Below are 27500 nucleotides of genomic sequence, written 5' to 3'. Positions count from 1 at the left end.
AGATCGCCTCTCTCTTAGCTTCTGGGACATGGCCCCACCGTGGTCCTCTGTCTGCCCAGCCCATCCATCCATTCTTCCATCCACCCACCCATCTATCCTTCCATCCATCCTTCCACCCATGCATCCACCCATCCATCTCTCCACCCACCCATCCACCCACCCATCCATCCATCCATCCACCACCCATCCATCCATCCACCCACCCACCCATCCATCCACCCATCCATCCATCCATCCACCCATCCATCCATCCATCCACCCATCCATCCATCCACCCACCCACCCATCCATCCACCCATCCATCCATCCATCCACCCACCCTTCCATCCATCCACCCATTCATCCATCTACCTACCCATCTATCTATCTATCCATCTTCCTTCCTTCCTTCCTTCCTTCCTTCCTTCCTTCCTTCCTTCCACTCATGAATTCATCTATCCTTCCATCTATCCTTCCACCCATCCATCCATCCATCCTTCCATCCACCCATTCATCCACCCACCTACCCATCCATCCATCCTTCACCTACCTTCCTTCCTTCCTTCCTTCCTTCCTTCCTTCCTTCCTTCCTTCCTTCCTTCCTCATTCCTTCCTTCCATCCACCATCCATCCACCCACCCACCCGCCCATCCATCTTCACCCAGCGCTGCAGGTCACGCTGAAGATCTCTCTCTCACTTGGTCTACACCCTTTTGTTTTTGACCCCGAATGTGTCTGTTCTCCCCTGGGGGCCATGGTCTCTCACCCGCACCATCAGGGGCTGAGCCCGCGGGCCAGCCTGACACCCAGGACTCCCCGGCCCCACGCCTGCCCCCGCAGCCCCGGCCTCAGGTGGCCTGGGGGGGGGGCGGGGAGACTCACCCGGAAGTTGGAGTGCGCCCGGTTGTTATGGAACCTGCCCAGGGGAATGTGCTCCGAGTAGCCCGGCGAGTAGGTGCCCACGGAAGGGCCCGTCGGCACATGGTGGAAGATGAACCAGAAGCCCGTCTCCTGGTGGGGAGCGACGGGAGGGCAGGTCATGGGTTGGGGGGGAGGAAGGAGGGTTGCGGTGTCCTTCCTCGGCTTCTCTCTCTCCTTCTACAGACTCGGAGGCCGGCCCAGGGCCCAGAGCGGACACTGCCCCGGTCGGGGTCCCTTGGGGTGAGCAGCAGGGAGGGGTGGGTGGGAGCGAGGCCCATGGTGCCCTGAGCACGGGAGCACCCCCTGCCTGTGTCTCCTCACCCACCCAGCCCCCACCTCATGGGGCCAACACGAGGAAGGAACTGCTTGGCCTAGAGAATGCTGGTGTGCCAGGCACTGGTCTGGCATTAGTTTATCCTATATAATAAAAAGGTGATATGCAAACTGACCACCACGCCCTCGCACAAGATGGCCGCCGCCACGTGGTCACAAGATGGCCGGCAGGGGAGGGCAGTTGTGGGCGATCAGGCCAGCAGAGGAGAACGGTTAGGGGTGACTGGGCCAGTAAAGGAGAGCAGTTGGGGGCAATTGGGCTGGCAGGGGAGGGCAGATGGGGGTGACCAGGCCAGGCGGGGAGGGCAGTTGGGGGCAATCAGGCGGGCAGGGGAGCAGTTAGGCATCGATCAGGCTGGCAGGGGATGGTTAGGGGCTGATCAGGCTGGCAGGGGAGCAGTTAGGCATTGATCAGGCTGGCAGGGGAGCAGTTAGGCATCGATCAGGCTGGCAGGGGAGTGGTTAGGGGCCGATCAGGCTGGACCGCAGGCACGCGGTTGGGAGCCAGCAGTCCCGGGTTGCGAGAGGGATGTCCGACTGCCACGTTAGGGATCGGGCCTACACAGGCAGTCGGACAACCCCCGAGGGGTCCCAGAATGGAGAGGGTGCAGGCTGGGCTGAGGCTTTTACATCTCTATATAAAACATAGATATGGCCGAGACCGGTTTGGCTCAATGGATAGAGCGTCGGCTTGGGGACTGAGAGGTCCCGGGTTCGATTCCGGGCAAGGGCATGTACCTCGGTTGTGGGCACATCCCCAGTAGGGGGTGTGCAGAAGACAGCTGATCGATGACTCTCTATCATCAATGTTTCTAACTCTCTATCTCTCTCCCTTCCTCTCTGTACAAAATCAATAAAATACATTAAAAAAAAGATATATATACATATATATATGATTACTTAGGCTTTTATATATATAGACCAGAGGCCCAGTGCACGAAATTGGTGCACCAAGCCTCTGGTGTGTGTGTGTGTGTGTGTGTGTGTGTGTGTGTATGCCTAAGTGACCATTACCACCAGATGACCAGCTGGTAGCCATGACATGCACCGGCCACCAGGGGGCAGATACCTAATGCAGGAGCTGGCCCCTGGTGGTCGGTGTACACCCACAACCAACCTCCCATGGTCCCCCCACCCCAGCTGGCCAGCCTGAGGGACCCCACCTGTGTGCTCCGTCCCCATTGGCTGCGATCACCAGGGGACGCAGGCACAGCCATCGCCGGAAACCAGGGCACCCCTCAGGCCTGGGGCTGGGTGCACACGGACCTCAGGGTTGGCAGGGCCCCCCCTGGACCCCCCACCGCACCCCTATTTTCCCCCCAAGAAGAGACCCCCACCCCCCGCCCCACTCACCTCGGAGCCCGCGGCCGAGCAGTTCACCAGGTTGTTGTTGGGGTTGGCCATCCAGAAGGTGGACACAGCGCTGTCGGGGGGAGAGGGGGGACAGAGTCAGACGTGGTGCCAGCCCTGCGCTGTGTGGGGAGGGTGGGGGCTGAGGGCTAGCCCTGCAGCCGCTGCTCCCAGGAGCCCCTTAGAGACCAGGAACCCCTGGACTTTTTTAAAAAAATATATATATATTTTATTGATTTTTTACAGAGAGGAAGGGAGAGGGATAGAGAGTTAGAAACATCGATGAGAGAGAATCATCAATCAGCTGCCTCCTGCATGTCCCCTACTGGGGATGTGCCCGCAACCAAGGTCCATGCCCTTGCCCGGAATTGAACCCGGGACCTCTCAGTCCGCAGGCCGACGCTCTATCCACTGAGCCACACCGGTGTTGGCGACCCTGGGCTTTCTATCTGAAACCCTCTGCTCTGGGGGGCAGTGCACGGAGCCTTCCCGTGGCCGGGACCGGACCCGGCCGGCTCTGCGGGGCTGGGCCTGTGTGGGGTGCAGCCTGAGACGGCGGGAAGAAGCCGGAGCAGGACGGGGGCCGGGCTCAGAAGGCCACCGCACGGGAGTGGCCTCTCTGGTCCACACGCCATCTGCGTGACCCACGTGGGAGCCCAGGGGCAACCATGCCCCAAAGAGCACTACGTGGCACCAGGAGAGGGCGCTACGTGGCGCCAGGAGAGGGCACTACGTGGCACCAGGAGAGGGTAATACATGGTGCCAAGAGAGCCCGAGGCTGAGAACCATGGTTCTCCGTGGACAGGGCGGGCGGCAGGGGCACAGGGAAGGACCCGGCCCCTCTCGGAGCGGCAGGGGGCTCGGGGTGGCAGTGGGGTTGACGTGGCCGTGGCCGTGGCCATGGCAGGCGTGGGGGCCTCATTCACTTGCAGTCCTGCCGGGGCCGGGGCACATAGCCGGGGGCTCGGGCTGGGGCAGGGGCCCGGGCGGCCGTGGGGTCGCCGTGGCCGTGGCCGGCGTGGGGGCCTCACTCACTTGCAGTCATGCCGGGGCCGGGGCACGTAGCCCGGGCTGGGGCACGGGCCATGGGGGGGGTCGCCGTGGCCGTGGCCGTGGCCGTGGCCGTGGCCGGCGTGGGGGCCTCACTCACTTGCAGTCCTGCCGGGGCCGGGGCACGTAGCCCGGGAAGGCATCCTCGGTGATGGCCCGGCACATGCGGCTGTCGCGGTCGGAGGGCAGCAGCGTGCCGGGCCTCACCAGCAGCCCCAGGCAGTGCTCGAAGGTGTTGCGCTCCTCCGGCCCGTCCTCCGTGAAGAAGCAGTGGCCCAGCGAGTCGTAGCCCACCACGTCCTTCACCTGCGGGCGGGGGGGGGGGGGGCTGTCACCGCGGCCGGCGGCTCCCGGGCTCCGCGGGGAGCATGGGGGTGGGGGTGGGCCGGGCCCAGAGTTCGGCTGGGGACGGACAAGCAGGTCCGTCTGGCTGGAGCCGTTCCGGCCGAGGCTCCAAGGGCTGGGAAGAGGGATAAAGCATGGAAAGCATGCCCTCCCCCGCCTGCCTGATCCCCCTCACTTCCCTCCCCCGCCTGCCTGATCCCCCTCACTGCCCTCCCCCGCCTGCCTGATCCCCCTCACTGCCCTCCCCCGCCTGCCTGATCCCCCTCACTGCCCTCCCCCGCCTGCCTGATCCCCCTCACTGCTCTCCCCCGCCTGCCTGATCCCCCTCACTGCCCTCCCCTTCCTGCCTGATTGCCCCTCACTGCCCTCCCCTTCCTGCCTGATCGCCCCTCACTGCCCTCCCCCGCTTGCCTGATCGCCCCTCACTGCCCTCCCCTTCCTGCCTGATTGCCCCTCACTGCCCTCCCCTTCCTGCCTGATCGCCCCTCACTGCCCTCCCCTTCCTGCCTGATTGCCCCTCACTGCCCTCCCCCGCCTGCCTGATCGCCCCTCACTGCCCTCCCCCGCCTGCCTGATCGCCCCTCACTGCCCTCCCCCGCCTGCCTGATCGCCCCTAACCGCCCTCCCCCGCCTGCCTGATCGCCCCTCACTGCCCTCCTCCGCCTGCCTGATCGCCCCTAACCGCCCTCCCCCGCCTGCCTGATTGCCCCTCACTGCCCTCCCCCGCCTGCCTGATCGCCCCTAACCGCCCTCCCCCACCTGCCTGATCCCCCCTCACTGCCCTCCCCCGCCTGCCTGATCGCCCCTAACCGCCCTCCCCCGCCTGTCTGATCGCCCCTCACTGCCCTCCCCCGCCTGTCTGATCGCCCCTAACCGCCCTCCCCTGCCGGCCTGATCACCCCTAACCGTCCTCCCCTGCCGGCTGGATCACTCCTAACCGCCTCGGCCTCGGCCCAGCCACCTCGGTGGCTTTGTGCGGACCTGTCTGGGTGCCCTCTGGCCAGGAGCCAGCCGTGTTCTGCTCTCCTCTTGGGCTGGCAGCTGCTGTCCTCTGAGGCCACCTGACCCCCCAGGGGAGGGAGGGGGCCCGGGAGGGGCTGCGTGGCAGGCGGGCGGGCGGAGGGAGGGAGGGAGGGAGGGAGGGAGGGAGCCCGGGGCCTCACCAGCAGCCCGTTGGAGCCGTGCAGGGTCACGCAGCGGGAGAAGGTGTGGTGGCTGGACCGCTCCCGGGCGGAGGGAGGGAGGGAGGGAGGGAGCCCGGGGCCTCACCAGCAGCCCGTTGGAGCCGTGCAGGGTCACGCAGCGGGAGAAGGTGTGGTGGATGGACCGCTCCCGGGCGGAGGGAGGGAGGGAGGGAGGGAGGGAGCCCGGGGCCTCACCAGCAGCCCGTTGGAGCCGTGCAGGGTCACGCAGCGGGAGAAGGTGTGGTGGATGGACCGCTCCCGGGCGGAGGGAGGGTGGGAGGGAGGGAGCCCCCGGGGCCCTCACCAGCAGCCCGTTGGAGCCGTGCAGGGTCACGCAGCGGGAGAAGGTGTGGTGATGGACAGCTCCCGGGCGGAAGGAGGGAGGGAGGGAGGGAGCCCGGGGCCTCACCAGCAGCCCGTTGGAGCCGTGCAGGGTCACGCAGCGGGAGAAGGTGTGTTGGATGGACCGCTCCCGGGCGGAGGGAGGGAGGGAGGGAGGGAGGGAGGGAGCCCGGGGCCTCACCAGCAGCCCGTTGGAGCCGTGCACGGTCACGCAGCGGGAGAAGGTGTGGTGGATGGACAGCTCCCGCACGTAGGTGGGCGGGTCGTAGCCGCCGCGCGCGTCCAGGTCGCCGGCCAGGTGGAAGTGGATGGGGTACTGGCCCACCAGCTGCTGCCCCATGTGCCGCAGCTCCACGCCCTCCAGGTGTGCCGCTGCGAAGCCCCGGGCGAACTGCGGAGAGACGGCGAGGGGGGTCCGGAGGCGCTCCGTGGGACCCGGCGTGGCCGGCGTGGCCGGCGTGGCCGGCGTGACTGAGTGGCCGGCGTGGCCGGCGGGACTGAGTGGCCGGCGTGGCCGGCGTGGCTGGTGGGACTGGTATGGCTGGAGGGGCCGGCGTGGCTGGTGTGACTGGCGTGGCTGGTGTGGCTGGTGAGACTGGTATGGCTGATGTGGCTGGCATGGCCAGTGTGGGACTGTGTAGCTGGAGGGACTGGTGTGGCTGGTGTGGCCAGTGTGGGACTGGTGTAGCTGGAGGGACTGGTATGGCTGATGTGGCTGGCGTGGCCAGTGTGGGACTGGTGTAGCTGGAGGGACTGGTGTGGCTGGTGTGGCTTGTGGGACTGGTATGGCTGATGTGGCTGGCGTGGCCAGTGTGGGACTGGTGTAGCTGGAGGGACTGGTATGGCTGATGTGGCTGGCGTGGCCAGTGTGGGACTGGTGTAGCTGGAGGGACTGGTATGGCTGATGTGGCTGGCGTGGCCAGTGTGGGACTGGTGTAGCTGGAGGGACTGGTGTGGCTGGTGTAGCTGGTGGGACTGGTGTGGCTGGTGTGGCTTGTGGGACTGGTATGGCTGATGTGGCTGGCGTGGCCAGTGTGGGACTGGTGTAGCTGGAGGGACTGGTGGGTGGGGTGTAGGGAGCTGTCCCCGTTGGTGCCCATCTCCCATGCCCCAGTCCCGACGGGCGGACAGCAGCCAGCGGTTCGAACCTAAGACCCCTCCGCCCTCCAGCAGGCTCTCCGGCCCCGGCCCCTCTCCCCCCGCCCCCTCCCGCTGAGCCTGGGGTCCCGGGAGCCTGGGCGGGGCCGTGGCCGCGGCCCCTCCCCACCTTGATGTGGCCCCCGAAGGTGTCGAAGTCGAAGAAGCTGCAGAGGTGGCTGGCGTAGGGGTAGCAGGCGGCCTCCATCTCGCCCTCGATCACCAGGTTGCGGCTCAGCAGCCCCACCTCAGCCCGCATGTCCACGCCGTCGATCTCCTCGCCGATGTGCAGGAACCGGGGTTTCCCTGGGGCGGACGGGGGGGCGGGGGGGCCTCAGAGGGGCTGCGTGAGCCTGGGCTCCAGGCCCTGCGGCTGCTGGGCCCTCCCCTCCGCCCTCCTGCACGGACCTCCCCGCCCCATGCCCTCCCGCATGGATCACCTCCTCTCTCTCTCTCTCTCACTCTCTCTCTCTCTCTCTCTGTTTTATTGATTTTATACAGAGAGGAAGGGAGAAAGATAGAGAGTTAGAAACGTCGATGAGAGAGAAACATCGGCCAGCTGCCTCCTGCACGCCCCCCACTGGGGATGTGCCCGCAACCAAGGTCCATGCCCTTGACCGGGAATCGAACCCGGGACCCTTCAGTCCGCAGGCGGACGCTCTATCCACTGAGCCACACCGGTTTCAGCATTAATCAATAATATTCATATTAATAAATAATAACATTAAAACGTCGACAAACATCTCAGGAATAAAAGGTGTTTTTTTTTTTTTTCACTTTAAAACTAAATTTATTTATATTTACTTTTATATGCTCTGTCTACACGGAGCGGCCAGATGATGATGATCTCTGGACGCATTATACTCTGGCCACTCCGTGTGTGTCCTATAGAATAAAAGGCTCATGTGCACATGGTCCCCTCGACCAGGAGTTGGACCAGCAGGCAGGCCAGCCAGCCGCCCCTGTCCCCTCCCCCTGGCCAGGCTGGATGGACCACACCCATGCACGAATGCATGCACCTGACCTCTAATATATATATATATATATCTGTGTGTGTGTGTGTGTGTGTGTGTGTGTGTGTGTTTCAAAGAGGAAATAGTAATACAACTGTTGGCTTGCGTCAGCCTTGGGGGATTGCTGTGAGAGCTTTTATGACTCCGTTACAGTAGTCTTCACAGGAAATCTGAGAGGAAATGATCACGGCCATGGATTTGGCCTTGCCTTCTCACACCGAGGGGCCGGAGGATGGCGATCTCTGACCGCATAACCGGCTGGCCGCTCCGCGTATTTGTATCTCAAATGGGCCCCAAGGGTATTCGAGACTTTGGCGGGAGATCGGCCCCCCCTTTTCCCTGAGCTTCCTATCAGCCAGTGTGAAGGGGAACACTGATCAGGTGCTCGATTGATTTATAGTGTCTTTGCTATCCAATCGATGAGGCGCTCAAGAGAAGCACACTGAGCGGCCAGATGATTATGCGTTCAGAGATCATCACGATCTGGCCGCTCAGTGTGTGTGTGTGTGTGTGTGTGTGTGTGTGTGTTAGAGGCCCGGTGCATGAATTCGTGCATGGATGGGGTCCGGCCAGCCTGGCCAGGGGGAGGGGACATGGGCGGCTGGCCGGCCTGCCTGCTGGTCGAACTCCTGGTCGAGGGGACCATATGTATATTAGCCTTTTATTCTATAGGATGTACACGGAGTGGCCAGAATATAATGCGTTCAGAGATCATCACCATCTGGCCGCTCAGTGTGTGTGTGTGTGTGTGTGTGTGTGTGTGTGTGTGTTTGAAAACGGATTTTCTACAGAGAGGAAGGGAGAGGGATAGAGAGTTAGAAACATTGATCAGCTGCCTCGTTAAAAAATTTAAAAATATTGTTGATTAATACTATTAATATAATTAATACTAATATTTTTATTATTGATTGATTGATTTCAGAAAGGGAGAGAGAGAGAGAGAAACATCCAGTGAGTGGCCAGCCGGTTATGCGTTCAGAGATCGCCATCCTCCGGCCCCTCGGTGTGAGAAGGCAAGGCCAAATCCATGGCCGTGATCATTTCCTCTCAGATTTCCTGTGAAGACTACTGTAACGGAGTCATAAAAGCTCTCACAGCAATCCCCCAAGGCTGACGCAAGCCAACAATTGATATCCATTCGATGAGGCGCTCAAGAGAAGCACACTGAGTGGCCAGATGATTATGTGTTCAAAGATCATCACTATCTGGCCGCTCAGTGTGTGTGTGTGTGTGTGTGTGTGTGTGTGTGTGTGTTAGAGGCCCGGTGCATGAATTCGTGCATGGGTGGGGTCCGGCCAGCCTGGCCAGGGGGAGGGGACAGGGGCGGCTGGCTGGCCTGCCTGCTGGTCGAACTCCTGGTCGAGGGGACCATGTGCATATGAGCCTTTTATTCTATAGGATGTACACGGAGTGGCCAGAATATAATGCGTTCAGAGATCACCATCATCTGGCCGCTCTGTGTAGATAGAGCATATAAAAGTAAAAAATAAAGTTAGTTTTAGAGTGAAAAAAACAAACAAACAAACACCCTTTTATTCCTGAGATGTTTGTCGACGTTTTAATGTTATTATTTATTAATATTAATATATATTTTTTAAATATATTTTATTGGTTTTGTACAGAGAGGAAGGGAGAGAGATAGAGAGCTAGAAACATCGATGAGAGAGAGTCATCGATCAGCCGCCTCTTGCACACCCCGTACTGGGGATGTGCCCGCAACCAAGGTACATGCCCTTGACCGGAATCGAACCCAGGACCTTTCAGTCCCCAAGCCGACGCTCTATCCATTGAGCCAAACTGGTCTTGGCTTATTAATATTAATATTATTGATTAATGCTGAAACCGGTGTGGCTCAGTGGATAGAGCATCGGCCTGCGGACTGAAGGGTCCCGGGTTCGATTCCCGGTCAGGGAACATGCCTGGGTGGCGGGCTCGATCCCCAGTAGGGGGCATGTGCAGGAGACAGTCGATCCACTGAACCAAACCGGTTTTGGCTTTTATTGATTGTCTTTACAGAGAGGAAGGGAGACAGAGATAAACATCCATAATGAGACAGAATCCTGGATCGACTGCCTCCTGCACACACCCCCTACTGGGGATCGAGCCCGCCACCCAGGCATGTTCCCTGACCGGGAATCAAACCCGGGACCCTTCAGTCCGCAGGCCGATGCTCTATCCACTGAGCCACACCGGCTAGGGCTGTGTTTATTTATTTAAAAGTAGTGGCCCGGTGCACGAAATTCGTGCACATTAAAAGGGGATGAACCAGAGGAAATATTTTAATATTGCTACGTGCCCTTCCTCTATCATAGAAGCGTCAGAGGTGGGGGGAAAAAAATTAGTAAAATGTATACGAAAATCTCCCTCCTGTCAGAGTCTTGGGGGCGCCGTGGGACCCAGAGTCAAGTCCTTGCCCACCTGCATGCACCTTGAAATTGTACGATATCCAGACCCGGCCAGACCCACCCCTGTCAAGCCCCGCCAGGCAGGGGGCACAGCCTCAGGGCCCCAGGCCCGGTGCTGGGGTGGGTGGGGGAGCAGCCTGAGGTCCCCCGTCAAGCCCCACGGGGGCAGGTCCCTGCTGATCGCTCATTAAGGCTCATTAGGGGAACTCGGCCTCCGCTGTGGATGGGGCCACCTTGTGTTACGGAACTCCGCCGGGGGGCTGCCATCTTTGTGGCTGAGGGCCAGCCCATTGGCACATCCCCTCTTTATTAGCTAGGATTCTGCTTTTACTGATGTGAGAGAGAGAGAAAGGGAGAGGGGGAGAGAGAGAGAGAGACAGGAACATCCGTGAGGAGAGAGAATCACGGACCGGCTGCCTCCCGCACGCCCCACACGGGGGATGGAGCCCGCCACCCGGGCCTGTGCCCTTGACCTGGAATCGAACCCGGACCTCCTGGTTCCCAGGTGGACGCTCAACCACTGAGCCACACCAGCCAGGGTGCAACTTATATGACTTACTTATTTATTTATTTAAATAGATATATTTTAAATGGGTTGCAGAGAGGAAGGGGAGAGAGAGAGAGAGAGAGAGAGAGAGAGAGAGAGAGAGGGAGGGAGGGAGGGAGGGAGGGAGGGAGGGAGAGAGAGAGAGAGAGAGAGAGAGAGAGAGAGAGAGAGAGAGACATCCATGAGGAGAGAGAATCATGGGTCGGCTGCCTCCTGCACGCCTCACACTGGGGATGGAGCCGGCCCTGACCGGGAATCGAACCCTGACCTCCTGGTTCACAGGTCGACGCTCAACCACAGAGCCACGCCGGCCAGGCTGGCATTGCACCCAAACAGCCACGCGTTCGGACGCACCAGCCTGGAGCCCGGGTTCCCGGGAGCCTGAGCCTCCGCGTCTGTGGCAGCCGCCCCGAGAGGGAGTGGCCGGAGCGTGTGGGGTGGGGCGCCGCGGTCCCCCATCGGGTGCCACGGCGGGGCAGGGCGGCCTGCGGCCGGCGGGACCAGGAGCTGGTCTCCCTCCGATGATTCAGGCGCTCTCGGCCGTGCTGGCCCATCTGTTTCCCATCAGGAGCTCACAGACGCCCGTTCCTGGAAGGGGCCGGAGGCCGGCCTGGGAGGCGGCGTGTCCGCTCTGCCCAGCCCTGGACGCTGAGCCCGGGACACACATCACTCACACACACGTGCACACACACACATGCACATGCACTCTCACGCACACATCCACTCACACACATGTGCACACACACACACCCACTCACACACACTCACACACACGTCACACACACACACCCACTCACACACACGTGCACACACACACACGCACTCACACACACATCCACTCACACACGTGCACACACACACATGCACTCACACACACATCCACTCACACACATGTGCACACACACACACACATCCACTCACACACATGTGCGCACACGCACCCACACTCTCACACACACATCCACTCACACACATGCACATGCACCCCCACACACACACATCCACTCACACACGTGTGCACACACACACGCACACACACTCTCACACACACATCACTCACACACAAGTGCACACACACACGCGCACATGCACTCTCACACACACATCACTCACACACACGTGCACACACACACACATGCACTCTCACACACACATCCACTCACACACACGTGCACACACACACATGCACATGCACTCACACACACATCCACTCACACACATGTGCACACATACACATGCACATGCACTCACACACACATCCACTCACACACACACATGCACATGCACCCGCACACACATGCAGACATGCACACACATGCACCCAATGCACTCACACATGCGCACACACTCACACACACTCACCCACACGCACACACATTCACTCACACACGTGCAGGCACTCATGCACACACATGCACACAATGCACTCACTCACACACACATGCACACACATTCACTTAGACACATGTGCAGGCACTCATACACATGCTCACAATGCATTCACACACGCACACGCACACTCACACACACACATTCACTCAGATACACATGTAGGTACTCACACACACACACACACACTCACTCAGATACATGTGCGGGCACTCTCACACACACATGCACACAATGCACTCACTCACACACACACACACTCACATGCACACACATCCACTCAGACACATGTGCAGGCACTCACACACATGCTCACAATGCACTCACCCCACACACACACACATGCACACACATCCACTCAGACACACGTGCAGGCACTCACACACATGCTCACAATGCACTCACCCCCCCCACACACATGCGCACACATTCACACATATGTGCAGGCACTCACACACATGCACACAATGCACTCACTCACACACACACACACACACTCAGATACATGTGCGAGCACTCACATGCACACACATCCACTCAGACACATGTGCAGGCACTCACACACATGCTCACAATGCACTCACACACACACACATGCGCACACATTCACTCACACACATGTGCAGGCACTCACACACCAATGCGCGCACGCACACACACACACACACACACACAGGCCCCTGCCTGGGAAATTCTGACCCTGTCCACCAGGAAGCGGCGGTGAGCAGCACCCAGTGCACCGTCCGTCCCCTCTGAGTCTAACCCCTCTGGGTGGGGTCGGCTGGGGGTGGGCTGCTGCAGACACAGTCACCGGCCTTGCCAAACCGAGGGCGGCTGGAGGGTCCCCCCATGTCCCCCCTCCTCCCCGCACTCGGGCCCAGAGCAGCCCAGCTGTCTCTCCAACGGGCCCGAGAGGCCTCGGGAAGCAGCTGGCGCCCTGGCCGGTGTGGCCCAGTGGATAGAGCGTCAGCCTGAGGACTGAAGGATCCCGGGTTCGACTCCGGTCAAGGGCACACGCCCGGGGTGCGGGCTCGATCCCCAGTAGGGGGCGTGCAGAAGGCAACCGATCAATGAATCAAAGATTCTCTCTCATCACCGATGTTTCTCCCTCTCCCTTCCTCTCTGAAATCAGTGAAAGTACATATTGACATAAAAATGCACCCTGACTCGTGTGGCTCAGTGGATAGAGCGTCGGCCTGCGGACTCAAGGGTTCCCGGGTTCGATTCCGGTCAAGGGCATGGACCTTGGTTGCAGGCACATGCCCAGTAAGGGGGCGTGCAGGAGGCAGCTGATCGATGTTTCTCTCACAGATTTTTCTGACTCTCTCTTCCTCTCTCTCTAAAAAATCCCCGGCAGATCGCATGATTACCGTACAAACGTTCACTCCCCCGTGAGAGCAGCAGGGTTTCCCAGCCCCTGCGTGGTGGCCACATGATACGCTCTGGCCAATGGGATGCGGGCAGCGACTGTGAGTCCTGCGCCCAAGCCCCCCGCCCTCCCCCAGCGTCTCTGTGCACCCCTCTGGGCACCTCCAGCCTCCCCCACGAGAGGACTGAGTCTGGGGGGGAGATGAACAGCCATAGGGGGGGCCGGCCTGGACCCCAGAGAGCCTGCAGGCGGACGCATAAGAAATAAGCAAACGCCGAAACCGGTGTGGCTCAGTGGATAGAGCATCAGCCTGCAGACTGAAGGGTCCCGGGTTCGATTCCGGTCAAGGGCATGGACCTTGGTTGCGGGCACGTCCCCAGTGGGGGGTGTGCAGGAGGCGGCTGATGGATGTTTCTCTCTCATCGATGTTTCTAACTCTCTATCCCTCTCTTTTCCTCTCTGTGTAAAATCAATAAAATATATGAAAGAAAGAAAGAAAGAAAGAAAGAAAGAAAGAAAGAAAGAAAGAAAGAAGGAAGGAAGGAAGGAAGGAAGGAAGGAAGGAAGGAAGGAAGGAAGGAAGGAGTCGGTCCCTTTTGTTACGCGGCGCTACGCTGGCGCTAGCTGACGCATACACGCCTCCCCGTCCATCCCCGGGTCCCGCCGGCCTGCATGGGGCGGGTCCTACCTGCCACCCGGACCTGGTTGGGGGCACAGGCCCTGCAGGGCAGCACCCGGAACTCCTCGGCCTGGTACATGGAGTAGTCGGTGCTGGCCACCACCACCGTGTCCCCCGGCTGCCACGACCGCACATCGTCCTCCAGCGTCAGGAGCGTGCTGTTGACGTGGGTGTCGATGGTGACGGTGAGCCTGGGCCTCACTGCGAGGAGAGGGAGGGAGGGAAGGCGGGGGCAGGGAGTGAGCGGCGGGCCTTGGCCTGGGCGCCCTTTGCCCTGTCTGCCTCCGCCCGGCCCGGCCCGGCCCGGCCCGGCCCTGCCGAAGCCAATGCCAGTGCCAGGGTGGCCTGTCCAGACCCCGGATCGCCAGGCTCGTGCCTTTCCCGGCGTGGGGCAGGTTTTGGGGGAGTCCACCGAAACCCCACCGGCAAGGAGCCATCCGTCAGGTCCGGCCCAGGAGTTTCCCCACCGAGCGGGGCCGCGCTAGCCACTGAGCCACACCGGCCGAGGCGTTTCCCCACCGAGCGGAGCCGCTCTAGCCACTGAGCCACACCGGCCGAGGAGTTTCCCCACCGAATGGAGCAGCTCTAGCCACTGAGCCACACCGGCCGAGGAGTTTCCCCACCGAGCGAGGCTGCTCTGACCACTGAGCCACACCGGCCGGCCACTGAGCCACACCGGCCGAGGCGTTTCCCCACCGAGCGAGGCCGCGCTAGCCACTGAGCCACACCGGCCGAGGAGTTTCCCCACCGAGCGCAGGGGGCGTCCCTTCCCCCCCACACCCTCCACCCATCTCTCCCCGCAGACCGTCCAGCGCCTCCTCCCCGAACCAACCGGCCACGTCCAGCCGCTGGTAATAAGCACCTCCGGGCCTGGGTTTACAATAGCAGCAGCCAGGCCGCCAGCCGGTGTGGCTCAGTGGGCGGAGTGCCGGCCCCGGGGACGGAGGGTGCCAGGTGCGTTTTCAGTCCAGGGCACGCGCTCCGGTGGCAGGCACACCCCCCTATGGGGGCTGCCGGGAGGTCCCCCAGTTCCTGGCACCCTTCCCTCTCTGACAGACGAGTGGGCAGGGCTGGGCCTGCTGCCTCCCACCCACACCCAGCACCCCCCTGCTCCTGTGTCACTGTCAGGGGGTTCGGGAGGTCCCCAGCACCCTCCCTGCTCCTGTGTCACTGTCAGGGGGTTCGGGGGGGACCCCAGCACCCTCCCTGCTCCTGTGTCACTGTCAGGGGGTTCGGGGGGGACCCCAGCACCCTCCCTGCTCCTGTGTCTACTGTCAGAGGGTTCGGGGGGGACGCCAGCACCCTCCCTGCTCCTGTGTCACTGTCAGGGGGTTCGGGGGGGCCCCCAGCACCCTCCCTGCTCCTGTGTCACTGTCAGGGGGTTTGGGGGGGACCCCAGCACCCCCCTGCTCCTGTGTCACTGTCAGGGGGTTCGGGGCCCCCAGCACCCTCCCTGCCCCTGTGTCACTGTCAGGGGGATCGGGGGGGACCCCAGCACCCTCCCTGCTCCTGTGTCTACTGTCAGAGGGTTCGGGGGGGACGCCAGCACCCTCCCTGCTCCTGTGTCACTGTCAGGGGGTTCGGGGGGGGCCCCAGCACCCTCCCTGCTCCTGTGTCACTGTCAGGGGGTTCGGGGGGACCCCAGCACCCCCTGCTCCTGTGTCACTGTCAGGGGGTTCGGGGCCCCCAGCACCCTCCCTGCCCCTGTGTCACTGTCAGGGGGATCGGGGGGGACCCCAGCACCCTCCCTGCTCCTGTGTCTACTGTCAGAGGGTTCGGGGGGGCCCCCAGCACCCTCCCTGCTCCTGTGTCACTGTCAGGGGGTTCGGGGGGGCCCCCAGCACCCTCCCTGCTCCTGTGTCACTGTCAGAGGGTTCGGGGGGCCCCAGCACCCTCCCTGCTCCTGTGTCACTGTCAGGGGGTTCGGAGCCCCCAGCACCCTCCCTGCCCCTGTGTCACTGTCAGGGGGATCGGGGGGGACCCCAGCACCCTCCTTGCCCCTGTGTCACTGTCAGGGGGTTCGGGGGGGACCCCAGCACCCTCCCTGCTCCTGTGTCACTGTCAGGGGATTCAGGGGGTCCCCAGCACCCTCCCTGCCCCTGTGTCACTGTCAGGGGGTTCGGGGCCCCCAGCACCCTCCCTGCTCCTGTATCACTGTCAGGGGGTTCGGGGGGGCCCCCAGCACCCTCCCTGCTCCTGTGTCACTGTCAGGGGGTTCGGGGGGAACCCCAGCACCCTCCCTGCTCCTGTGTCACTGTCAGGGGGTTCGGGGGGCCCCCAGCACCCTCCCTGCCCCTGTGTCACTGTCAGGGGGTTCGGGGGCCCGGGCTGCTGCTCTGCCCCCCGCCCCCGGCCCGCTTACCCGGCTTCCCGCACAGGAACCGCAGGCGGTGAGGCGGGCAGGCCTGGCCGCCGGCGTAGCAGGCGAACCTGAAGTCCTGGCCCCGCTTGTGCACGACCTGGATGGTGAGGTTGGCCCCGTCCGCCGTCCGGGCCTGGGAGGGGCGGGGAGGGGAGAGTTCAGCCACGATTCTCCCTCTTTTTTTTTTATTTTATTTTTTTTGGCCAGAAAAAAGGCCATAGCACACGCTGGCACGTCTAAAACCGCCCCGGAAGGAGCCTGTGGCTGTCCCCGGGGCCAGCTGTCCCATTCCGCGGTGGCGCTGGTTCCGGGGGGTGGGCCCCGGGGGGCGGGGTCCAGGCCGCGGTCACTGGGCCTCGCGGGGGACCTACTAAGCCCTGGCCGGTGTGGCTCAGCGGCTACAGCGTCGGCCTGCGGACTGAAAGGTCCCGGGTTCGATTAGCATCTCGGGAGATGCTGCAAGAGCAGGTACACCCTGGGAGGCAGCTGGCGGGTGGCACCCCCTTTCCCTCCTGCCCCCCTCAGTCCCACGGCATGAACGGTGGCTGCAGGAGGAGGCCACTCTCAACGCACCACGTGGGGACTCCAGCCAGCCAGCCAGTGTGGCTCAGTGGATAGAGCCTCCGCCTGCAGACTGAAGGGTCCCGGGTTGGATTCCGGGTGCAGGGCAACAGGCCCAGGTTGCAGGCACATTCCCAGTGGGGGTGGGGGGATGGTGGTGCAGGAGGCAGCCGATCCAGGATCCTCTCTCATCATGGATGTTTCTCTCTCTCCCTCTCCCTTCCTCTCTGAACTGAACAAAAATCTTGGGGCCCCAGCCACTGTGGCTCAGTCGATTGAGCGCCAGCCTGTGTGGACGGAAGGGTCTCGGGTTTGATTCCCGGTCAAGGGCACAGGCCCGGGTGGCGGGCTCCATCCCGAGTGGGGGGCGCGCAGGAGGCAGCCGATCTGTGATTCGCTCTCCTCCTGGATGTTTGTCTCTCTCTCTCTCCCTCCCTCTCCCTTCCTCTCTGACATCCATCAAAATATGTTTATTTTTATTTTTATTTTTTTAAATATATCTTATTGATTTTTTACAGAGAGAAAGAGAGAGTTAGAAACATCCATGAGAGAGAATCATCGACCAGCTGCCTCCTGCACACCCCCTGCTGGGGATGCGCCGGCAACCAAGGTCCATGCCCTTGGCCGGAATCGAACCCGGGGCCCTTCAGTCCGCAGGCCGACGCTCTACCCACTGAGCCACACCGGTTTCGGCCAATCAAAATATGTTTAAAAAATAAACATAGGCTGCACCGCCCCAGCCCCTCAGGCCTCTGGGCGGCGTGGGGAGGCCGAAGGGAAGCTCCGGGCCAGAGCGAAGGCCCGTTCTTGCTGGAATCTTCCTGCATCAGGCCTCTAGTTTGTGTGAATAAAAAAAGCAAGGGGTCCGGAGATGCGCGGAACTTGGTCTACGTCTCCAGCTACGTCTCCTCTGGCTCCCCAGGACGCCTTCCAAATTTATATTTCATGCCTAGGGGGCTGGTTTCTCCCTTGGGAATTTACTCAAAGCCCCTTCTCCAGATTCCAGAACCGTGCTAGGAGCTGAGGAACATGCCAGCACCCTCCACGGGGCCTGAGCTCAGTCCTCCCCTACCCCCGCTGGGTCCTGGGCACTCGGTCCCAGAGGAGCCCCCCGCGGGCGGCAGCCGAGGCCCCGTGGCCGCCCCACCCCAACCCTGTGCTGGGTGCACCCAGCCAGGATGCTGAGCGAGGCATGGAGGAGGGAGGGAGGGAGGGAGGGAGGGACTGGAGGCAGCACCCGGGACAGCCTGGCTCTGGAGCTCGCCGCCGGGAGCCTGGACAGATCCGGGGGCCTGTGAGCCGGGAGAGCCAGTCCCTGGCTCCCGTGTGAGCTCCCCGGGGGCCACAGGCACCGCACCCCGCGCCCTGCACCCCGCCCACGGGGAGCGCCTCGGAGGCCCCCCCTCTCCCGGGTACCTGGATGTCCAGCGGGCGGACGCAGATCTTGCCCGGGTGGGCTGCCTGCAGGTCGGCAATCTTCTCCCCGCCTTTGGCGTGGGCGGCCGGCACGTGGTCGAACCACTCCGTCCACTGCGCGTCTAGGCAGGAGGCACAGCGGGTCACGCAGGGAGGCTTGGCGAGGGGGGGCCAGGCAGGCAGCCCCCAAGCCCCCGAGGGAGGCAGGCAGCCAGCGTCTCATCCCAAACGCCGCCCGCTGCATAAAAGCAATCGAGAGTCCCCGTGGCCGAAACCGGCGTGGCTCAGTGGGATAGAGCGTCGGCCTGCGGGCTGAAAGGTCCCGGGTTCGATTCCGGCCAAGGGCATCTGCCTTGGTTTGCGGGCACATCCCCAGTGGGGGGTGTGCAGGAGGCAGCGGATGGATGTTTCTTTATTATCGATGTTTCTACCTCTCTCTCCTTCTCTCTTCCTCTCTGAGATCAATAAAAGCATCCTCCTATATCGCCCTAACCAGTGTGGCTCAGTGGATAGAGCGTCGGCCTGCGGGCTGAAGGGTCCCGGGTTCGATTCCAACCAAGGGCATGGACCTTGGTTGCGGGCACATCCCCAGTGGGGGGCGTGCAGGAGGCAGCGGATGGATGTTTCTCTCTCATCGATGTTTCTCTCTATCCCTCTCCCTTCCTCTCTGTAAACAAGCAATGAAAGATATCTTTTAAAATATCCTCCTATATGATAAAGATATGATATGCCAATAGTCGTTACATAACGACCGACAGTGTAATGACTGGATCCTGGATCGGCAGGAGGGTAGGGGCAGCAATGGCAGAGAGATACAGAGGAGGGAGCAGGCCAGTGAGCTGTGAGGGAGGCGGGGAGGGGGAGCTGCAGGAGGGGGAGGGCGGCGAGCTACTGGTGCAAGAATCCATGCGGGGGGGGAGGGGGGGGCTACTGGTATTTTTTATTTACTTATTTAAAAATATATATATTTTATTGTTTTTTCACAGAGAGGAAGGGAGAGGGATAGAGAGTTAGAAACACCGATGAGAGAGAGACATCCATCAGCTGCCTCTTGCACACCCCCCACTGGGGATGTGCCCGCAACCAAGGTCCATGCCCTTGACCGGAATCGAACCCGGGACCTTTCAGTCCGCAGGCCGACGCTCTAACCCACTGAGCCACACCGGTTTTGGCTACTGGTATTTTTTTTTTTTTTTAAAGGATAGGTTTTTGTTGTTTTTTTTCTTTTTCTTTTTTTAAAACTATATTTTATTGATTTTTTTACAGAGAGGAAGGGAGAGGGACAGAGAGCCAGAAACGTGGATGAGAGAGAAACATCGACCAGCTGCCTCTTGCACACCCCCCACTGGGGATGTGCCCGCAACCAAGGTCCATGCCCTTGACCGGAATCGAACCCAGGACCCTTCAGTCCGCAGGCCGACGCTCTACCCACTGAGCCACACCGGTTTCGGCTGCTGGTATTATTATTATTATTATTATTATTTTTAAAAGGACAGGTTTCTTTTGCAGCGTCAGATGCCTCTGCCATAGGGACGGACGGGGTGGCGTCGGCGCAGGAGAAAAACCCTGCTTCTGCAAACACGGAATCGTTAGGACCGAAGGCCTGGCTGGCCGGCGCTCACCTTGCACCCACTCGCTGGCGGCGGACACGTTGAAGTACTCGCCTTGCTCCGACCGGAACAGCTTGAACACGCGGGCGGCGGCCGAGCCCCCGTCTGTCAGAGGCGGACAGACGGTCAGCCCCAGGCAGACCCACGGCCGGCGGGGCTGGGGCCGGGGCTGGGCTGGGGGAGGGCGTCCAAGGCAGAGGGAGCCCCCGCAGGGAACCGAGCCGCTTCTTGGAAAACAGAGCTCCGTGCCTGGCCGGTGTGGCTCAGTGGATAGAGCGTCGGCCTGCGGACTGAAGGGTGCCGGGTTCGATTCCCGGTCTAGGGCACATGCCTGGGTTGCGGGCTCAGTCCCTCAGGAGGGGAGCATGTAGGAGGCAGCCGATCCATGGTTCTCTCTCATCATGGATGTTTCTCTCTCTGTCTCCCTCTCCCTTCCTCTCTGAAATCAATACAAATATATATATATATATTTGTAATATGCTAATTAGTCCAGGAGGGAGACCAGGAGATGGGTCATCCTTCTGGACAAAGCCATGGTGGCAGGGCCAAGGTAGAAGTGGTTGGGGACGATCAGGTCGGCAGGGGGGGCCAGGTAGGGGCAATCAGGGTGGAGGGGGGAGGGGGCAGTTAGGGGCAATCAGGCCGGCGGGGGGGGGGCAGTTGGGGGCGATCAGGCTGGCAGGGGGGGCCGGGTGGGGGCAATGAGGCTGGCGGGGGGAGGAGGCGGTTAGGGGCAATCAGGCTGGCAGGGGGGAGGCAGGTGGGGGCGATGAGGCTGACAAGGGGGGGCAGTTGGGGGCGATCAGGCCAGCGGGGGAGGGGTTAGGGGCAATCAGACAGGCAGGCAGGTGAGCGGTTAGGAGCCTGCGGACCTGGGTTTTGCGAGAGGGATGTCCCAGATCGGAGGGGGTGCAGGCCGGGCTGAGGGACGCCCCTCCAAAGTCCGTACTCTGAGCCCCGTCACCCCTCACGGGGATCCCTCTCTGCGCTCGGACCCGCGTGCTGCCTGCCCGCCCGCACCTCCTCTGCGCAGAGGCGGCTGCCCCCACCAAGGCCCGTCCCAGGTGTCCTTTTAGCTCAAAACACGGCCCCTGCCGGCTCGGTCCCACCCCCAGCCGCTCCGGGTCCCTCGCTCTGGACTAGGGGTGTCGAACTCAATCAGAGAAGGGGCCAAAATCTAAAATCCAGCCTAAATCGCGGGCCGAATGGCTTACTGAACAGTCATAAACTGTCACTGTGATGGAAACGCAGCGGAGTGCAGTGATGACAGCGCGGTGCGGGCCACATTGCAAGGCCTGGCGGCACGGATGTGGCCCGCGGGCCTTGTGTTTGACACATGTGCTCTGGATGAAGCTGTTCAGGGCTCTCCCACGGAGCTGACCCGCCCCCCACAGCCCCCGCCAAACCCTGGGCGGGCAGAAGAGGCTCAGAGCCTCCGGACGGGGCCTCAGCCCCCCCAGCCCCCCCCCCCCGACCCCGGGGACTGTTGGCAGAGAGAATAGCAGAGCGCGTCTGCTGGCTGCCGGACCGAGGGCTAGGAGACGCGGCACGGAAAGCGTGGTCTGCGATCGGCGTGGCTGTGTGATGCCGTCTGTGCTGAGGCCCCCACCCCCGTCCTAGTCTCACCCACCCCCCTGGCCCGCGCCTCGCGGTCTGTCTGGGCTTCTGCCTGCCTGAATGAATGAATGAAGAATGAACGAATGAGCGATTCCCAACTAGCGGCTCTCACTTCGAACGGCCTTTGAATTTGGCGTTTAAGGACGCCCAGGACCCATTTCTCCAATAAAATGTATGATCTGCCCCCCCGGCCGGTGTGGCTCAGTGGATAGCGCGTCGGCCTGCGGACCGAAGGGTCGCTCCCGGGTTTGATTCCGGTCAAGGGCAGGTGCGTGGGTGGCGGGGTGTCTCTCTTCCCCTCCCTTCCACTCGCCCTAAAAATCAATGGAGAAATATCCCCGGATGTGGATTCACACACACACACACACACACACACACACACACATTGCACGGAGTGGTCAGATGGTGATGATCTCTGAGCGCATCATAATCTGGCCACTCCGTGTGTGTGTGTGTGTGTGTGTGTGTGTGTGTATGTATTTAGATTAGAGGCCCTGTGCATGGGTGGGGTCCTGGCCAGCATGGCTGGCCTGCCTGCTGGTCGGACTCCTGGTGGAGGGGGCCATTTGCAAATTAGCCTTTTATTCTATAGGATAGACACGGAGTGGCCAGATGATTGCACGTTCAGAGATCATCATCATCTGGCATTCAGTGTGTGTGTGTGTGTGTTATATAATATAATATATATATATATATATATATATATATATATATATATATATATATATATATATATATATATATATATATATATATATTACAGCCCAGTGCATGCATTCGTGCATGGGTGCGGTCCGGCCAGCCTGGCCAGGGGGAGGGGACAGGGGCGGTGGGCCGGCCTGCCTGCTGGTGGGACTCCTGGTCGAGGGGACCATGTGCACATGAGCCTTTTATTCTGTAGGATGTACACGGAGTGGCCGGAGTATAATGCGTTCAGAGATCACCATCATCTGGCCGCTCCGTGTATCCTACTGATGGACCTTCAACAGGGTTGGGTTTGCCCATTTGATGGAACGTGGCCCATGGGATGCTGGGAGGTGGGTCAGCCAGCGTGCCCGGGGGAAGCCCTGGGCATCGTCGTCACCATGGAGACAGGATCATCGTCGCCATGGAGACGCTGGGCGGGCAGGGGACCGCGCCTCCCGCTCCCGCCCTGCTGCTCACTGTGGTACTCGACGTGGTCCTCCACGGAAGACGCGGGGTTTCCCTTCACCGTCACGAAGCTCCAGGGGTGTCTGCGGGGGAAACACGCACAGAAGTCAAGGCCCTGCCGCGCCTGGGCCGGTGCGCAGGCGCTCAGGGTGCAGAGCCGAGGGGGAGCAGCAGGGGGCGCGCCAGAACGGCTGTCACGCAGCAGCCTCTCGTGCGAGCGCCGAGCTCGCCTGCGCCTGGCCCTGCACACGCAGGAGTCACGCGTGTAATCAGCCCGCAGACCCGCCTCGGCCCGCCAGGCGCCCCGAGGCCCCGGGCAGGGCGTCCCTCCCAGGGATGGGGCCTCAGCTGCAGTCGGACATCCCAGAGCTGCCCCGCAGGCTGCGGAGTCTGTGGCTGAGCGGCCCGCCCCCTGTGAGAGCACCCAGACCCCCAGGGGCAGCTTCTGCATCGGGCGCCGACCCCCTGCTGGTCAGTGCGTGTCATAGCGACCGGGCGTTCCTCCAGGACCGTAAATTTGCATAGCATCTTTTTTCCCCCTCTCCAAATTATTTCTTTTGTTCCTTCTGTCTTAGGACTCCTTCCTTCCTTCCTTCCTTCCTTCCTTCCTTCCTTCCTTCCTTCCTTCCTTCCTTCCTTCCTTCCTTCCTTCCTTCCTTCTTTCCTCCTTCCTTCCTTCTTTTCTCTCTTTCTTTTTAAATATATTTTATTGAATTTTTACAGAGAGGAAGGGAGAGAGAGAGAGAGTTAGAAACGTCGATGAGAGAGAGACATCCATCAGCTGCCTCTTGCCCTACCCCCCACTGGGGATGTGCCCGCAACCAAGGTGCATGCCCTTGACCGGAATGGAACCCGGGACCCTTCGGTCCGCAGGCCGAGGCTCCATCCGCTGAGCCACGCCGGTTGGGGCCGTAGCACCCTTTTACGATATGGCATTCTGCACGTGGCTGACCGCCTGAAGGAGCGCCTGCAGGCACAGGCCTCTGGCATGCTCAGTGTGCAACGTGCTCCGAAGAGACCCATCCCGGTTCCCGGATGCCCCCCCCCCCCCGTGCGGCCGGGGGGGAGGGGAGCGTGCCCGCGTGTCCGGGCCCCCCTGGGGGTGGCTGGCCCGGGGAGGGGGCATTTGGTGGGTGGGAGGGGCTGCTCCGGAGAGTCGGTGGAGGGGTTGGGGGGGAGGAGGGGGTGAGAGCGCAGTGGGGGTGGGGTAGGGGGTGGGGGGGGAGTGGCAGGGGGCGCAGTGTAGGGGGGTGGGGATGGAGGGGTGAGGGCTCAGTGTGGGGAGGGAGATGGGGAGGGGGTGAGGGCGCAGTGAGGGGTGGAGGAGGGGGAGGGGGTGAGGGCGCAGTGGGGGGAGGGGGAGGGGGAGGGGGTGAGGGCGCAGTGGGGGGAGGGGGATGAGGAGGGGGTGAGGGTGCAGTGGGGGGAGGGGGATGGGGAGGGGGTGAGGGCGCAGTGGGGGGTGGGGAAAATGGGGAGGGGGTGAGGCGCAGTGGGGGGAAGGGGGAAAGGGGGAAAGGGGGGAGGGGGTAGGGCGCGCAGTGGGGGGAGGGGGAGGGGGAGGGGGGGTGAGGGTGCAGTGGGGGGAGGGGGATGGGGGGTGGGGTGGTGGGGGTGCAGTGGGGGGAGGGTTGATGGGGAGGTTGGTGAGGCGCAGGGGCGGAGGGGGATGGGGGGCGGGGTGAGGCGCAGGGGCGTTGGAGGGCGAAGGGCGCAGTGGTGGGGATGGGGATGAGGAGGGGTGAGGGGCAGGGGGTTGGTGGGGGTGAGGGCGCAGGGGTTGAGGGGGTGAGGGTGCTTGCGTGGGGGGAGGGGATTGGGAGGGGGGTTGGGCGGCAGTGTGGGGGTAGGGGGAGGGGGAGGGGGGGGTGGGGGCGGGTGCAGTGTGGTGCGGGGGATGGGGAGTGGGTGCTGGGCCGCAGTGTTGGGTGGGGTCGGGAAGTGGGGGGAGTTTTTGCAGGGGGGGAGTGTGGGGGGGGGGGAGGGCGCCAGGGGTCGGGGGGTGAGGGCGCACAGTGAGGGTGTGGAGGAGGTGGGGGGGGAGGGGATGGGGTGGTTGGGGGCGAGTGGGGGGGGGGGAGGGGGGAGTGGGGTGGGGGGTGCGTGGGGGGTGGGTGATGGGGATGGGGGGATGGAGCAGTGGGGGGCGGGAGGGGCGGGGGTGGGGGGATGGGCGGCAGTGGGGGGTGGGGGAGTGGGGGCAGTGGGGTGGGGGGAGGGCGGTGGGTGGGCGCAGCGGGTCGGCCAGGGGTGATGGTGATGGGCTGCAGTGAGGGGATGGAGGAGGGGGGAGGGGGGGTTGGAGGGCGCATGTGTTGAAGGGGTGGGGTTTGAAGGGGGGAGGGGGATGGGGAGGGGGGTTGGGCGCAGTGAGGGGAGGGGGAGCGGGATGGGGAGGGGGGAGGGCGCAGTGGGGGAGGGGGGGGGTGGTTGAGGGCGCTAGGGGTTGAAGGGGTGAGGGTGCGTGGGGGGGGGTGAGGGGGATTGGGGAGGGGGGGTGAGGGCGGGCAGGGGTCGAGGGGTGGGGGGTGGAGGTGAGGAGTGGGGGGTAGTGAGGGCGCCCGCAGTGAGGGGTGGAGGAGGGGATGGGGTGAGGTGCGCCGTGCGGGGTGGAGGGGGGGGGGGGAGTCGCAGTGGTTGGTGGGGTCGTGGGGGAGGGGGGGTGGGGGGGGTGGGGGATTGGGGAGGGGGGTGCGGGGGGGTGAGGGCGCAAGTGGGGGGGTGGGGGGGAGGGGGTGGGGGGATGTGCGCCGTGGGGGCGGGGGGGATGAGGAGGGGGTGAGGGCGCAGTGGGGGTGTAGGGGGGGGATGGGTTGGGGCGCAGGTGGAGAGTTGCGGCGCAGTGGGGGAGGGGGCGGCGGGAGGTGGGATGGGGGGTTTGAGGGCGCCAGTGGGGGCGCGGTGGATGAGGAGGGGTTGGCGGGGCCAGAGTGAGGGGTGGAGGAGTTGGCGGGCGGGGGTGAGGGCGCAGGGGTTGGAGAGGTGAGGGTCGTGTGGGGGGAGGGGGAGGGGAGTGGGGTGAGGGCGCAGTGAGGGGTGGAGGAGGGGTGCGGGCTGGAGGGTGCCAGTGGGGGGGTGCAGTGGGGGGAGGGGGATGGGGGTATGGGGAGGGGGAGGGCGCAGGGGTTGGAGGGGGGAGGGCGCAGTGGGGGGTGGGCTGGGGGAGGGGGCCTAGGTACCGGAAGCCCAGGTGCAGGAAGTGCTTGCTGCCCAGCCTGGTCATGGCCTTGCGGGCGGAGTCCTCCAGGCTCCGGGAGCCCTCGTCGTTCACGGCCACGGACAGCACGCGGCCGGCGGGCAGGGCGCCCAGGTACTGCGCCAGGCGCTCGCTCTCCTTCCGGGACTTGTAGGTGTCGAACCTGCGGACACGCGGGGGCGGAGGCGAGGGGGTCAGAGGGGAGCGCGAGTCTTTCCGGCGACAGCCGGTCCCCCGGGTCTATGACTTTTATTTTTATTATTTTTATTCTTTTAAATATATTTTATGGATTTTTCACAGAGAGGAAGACAGAGGGATAGAGAGCCAGAAACGTCGATGAGAGAGAGACACCGACCAGCTGCCTCTTGCTCACCCCCCACTGGGGATGTGCCCGCAACCAAGGCGCATGCCCCTGACTGGAATCGAACCCGGGACCCTTCAGTCCGCAGGCCGGCGTGCTGTCCACTGAGCCACACCGGTCCCGGCTATTTTTTTTATTTATTATTTTTAAATACATTTTATTGATTTCTTACAGAGAGGAAGGGAGAGGGACAGAGTTAGAAAAATCCATGAGTGAGAAACATCCATCAGCTGCCTTTTGCATGCCCCCTATTGGGGATGTGCCCGCCACCAAGGCACATGCCCTTGACCGGAATCGAACCCGGGACCCTTCAGTCCGCAGGCTGACGCTCTATCCAGAGCCACACCGGTTTTGGCAAGCGGGCTCTGACTGTTAAAGGGAGAAGTTCTTATTCCAGGAAAAAAAAAAAAAATCCCTCAGACTCGACAGCGATAAGCTATCCTCCTACAGATACACTGCCCAGGAGGTAAGTACGGATCTCACAAAGGGCCTGCCCCTGCCCGGCCGGTGTGGCTCAGTGGGTAGCGCGTCGGCCTGCGGACTGAAGGGTCCCGGGTTCGATTCCCGGTCAAGGGCATGGACCTTGGTTGCTGGTACATCCCCAGTGGGGAGCATGCAGGAGGCAGCTGATCCGTGATTCTCTCTCATCATGGATGTTTCCCTCTCCCTCTCCCTTTCTCTCTGAGATCAATATATGTATTTTTAAATGACGCAATTCCGTAACGACACCAACGCTCCCCTACGTAGCTATAAAGATTCTGTGAAACCGGTGTGGCTCAGCGGATAGAGCGTCGGCCTGCAGACTGAAGGGCCCCGGGTTCGATTCCCAGTCAAGGGCATGGACCTTGGTTGCGGGCACATCCCCAGCAGAGAGTGTGCAGGAGGCAGCTGGTGGATGATTCTCTCTCGTCGATGTTTCTAACTCTCTCTCCCTCTCTCTTCCTCTCTGTGAAAAAAATAAAAAATAAAAAAATCAATAATAATAATAATAAAAAGATTCGGTGCCATGATAGTGGGAATTCCCAAGAGAATGTCAAGTCTTGGGACTTACTGGGCAAAACAGTTCTGAAAGGAAGCTAGGAAAATAAAGCCATGGGGCCGGGGCTGGTGCGGCTCAGTTTATAGCGCGTCGGCCTGTGGACTGAAAGGTCCCGGGTTCGATTCCGGTCAAGGGCATGCGGG

The 27500-nt window shown here is 62.0% G+C and overlaps 1 protein-coding gene across 2 annotated transcripts in view; it reads right to left on the bottom strand.

Annotated features, from left to right (window-relative positions):
- The window catches only part of LOC118718762 (cell migration inducing hyaluronidase 1), a 63416-nt gene that overhangs the window by 26805 nt on the left and 9111 nt on the right, over positions 1 to 27500 (bottom strand). Inside the window, exons 7-17 of one of the 2 annotated variants that reach the window (XM_045581613.1) lie at positions 25941 to 26120; positions 22774 to 22844; positions 20005 to 20097; positions 18383 to 18504; positions 16406 to 16538; positions 14053 to 14244; positions 6772 to 6947; positions 5686 to 5895; positions 3734 to 3939; positions 2587 to 2656; positions 862 to 990 (exon numbers count right to left, since the gene is read on the bottom strand). In XM_045581613.1, coding sequence (XP_045437569.1) covers positions 862 to 990; positions 2587 to 2656; positions 3734 to 3939; positions 5686 to 5895; positions 6772 to 6947; positions 14053 to 14244; positions 16406 to 16538; positions 18383 to 18504; positions 20005 to 20097; positions 22774 to 22844; positions 25941 to 26120 — 1582 coding nt within the window. The remainder of the gene's footprint in view (positions 1 to 861; positions 991 to 2586; positions 2657 to 3733; positions 3940 to 5685; positions 5896 to 6771; positions 6948 to 14052; positions 14245 to 16405; positions 16539 to 18382; positions 18505 to 20004; positions 20098 to 22773; positions 22845 to 25940; positions 26121 to 27500) is intronic. The other variant, XM_045581614.1, reaches the window with a different exon arrangement.

The sequence above is a fragment of the Pipistrellus kuhlii genome, unplaced genomic scaffold (assembly GCF_014108245.1).
Source record: "Pipistrellus kuhlii isolate mPipKuh1 unplaced genomic scaffold, mPipKuh1.p scaffold_m20_p_143, whole genome shotgun sequence".
Taxonomy (NCBI): domain Eukaryota; kingdom Metazoa; phylum Chordata; class Mammalia; order Chiroptera; family Vespertilionidae; genus Pipistrellus; species Pipistrellus kuhlii.
The sequence above is the reverse complement of the archived record's forward strand: the minus strand, read 5'-3'. Positions and strand labels throughout refer to the sequence as shown.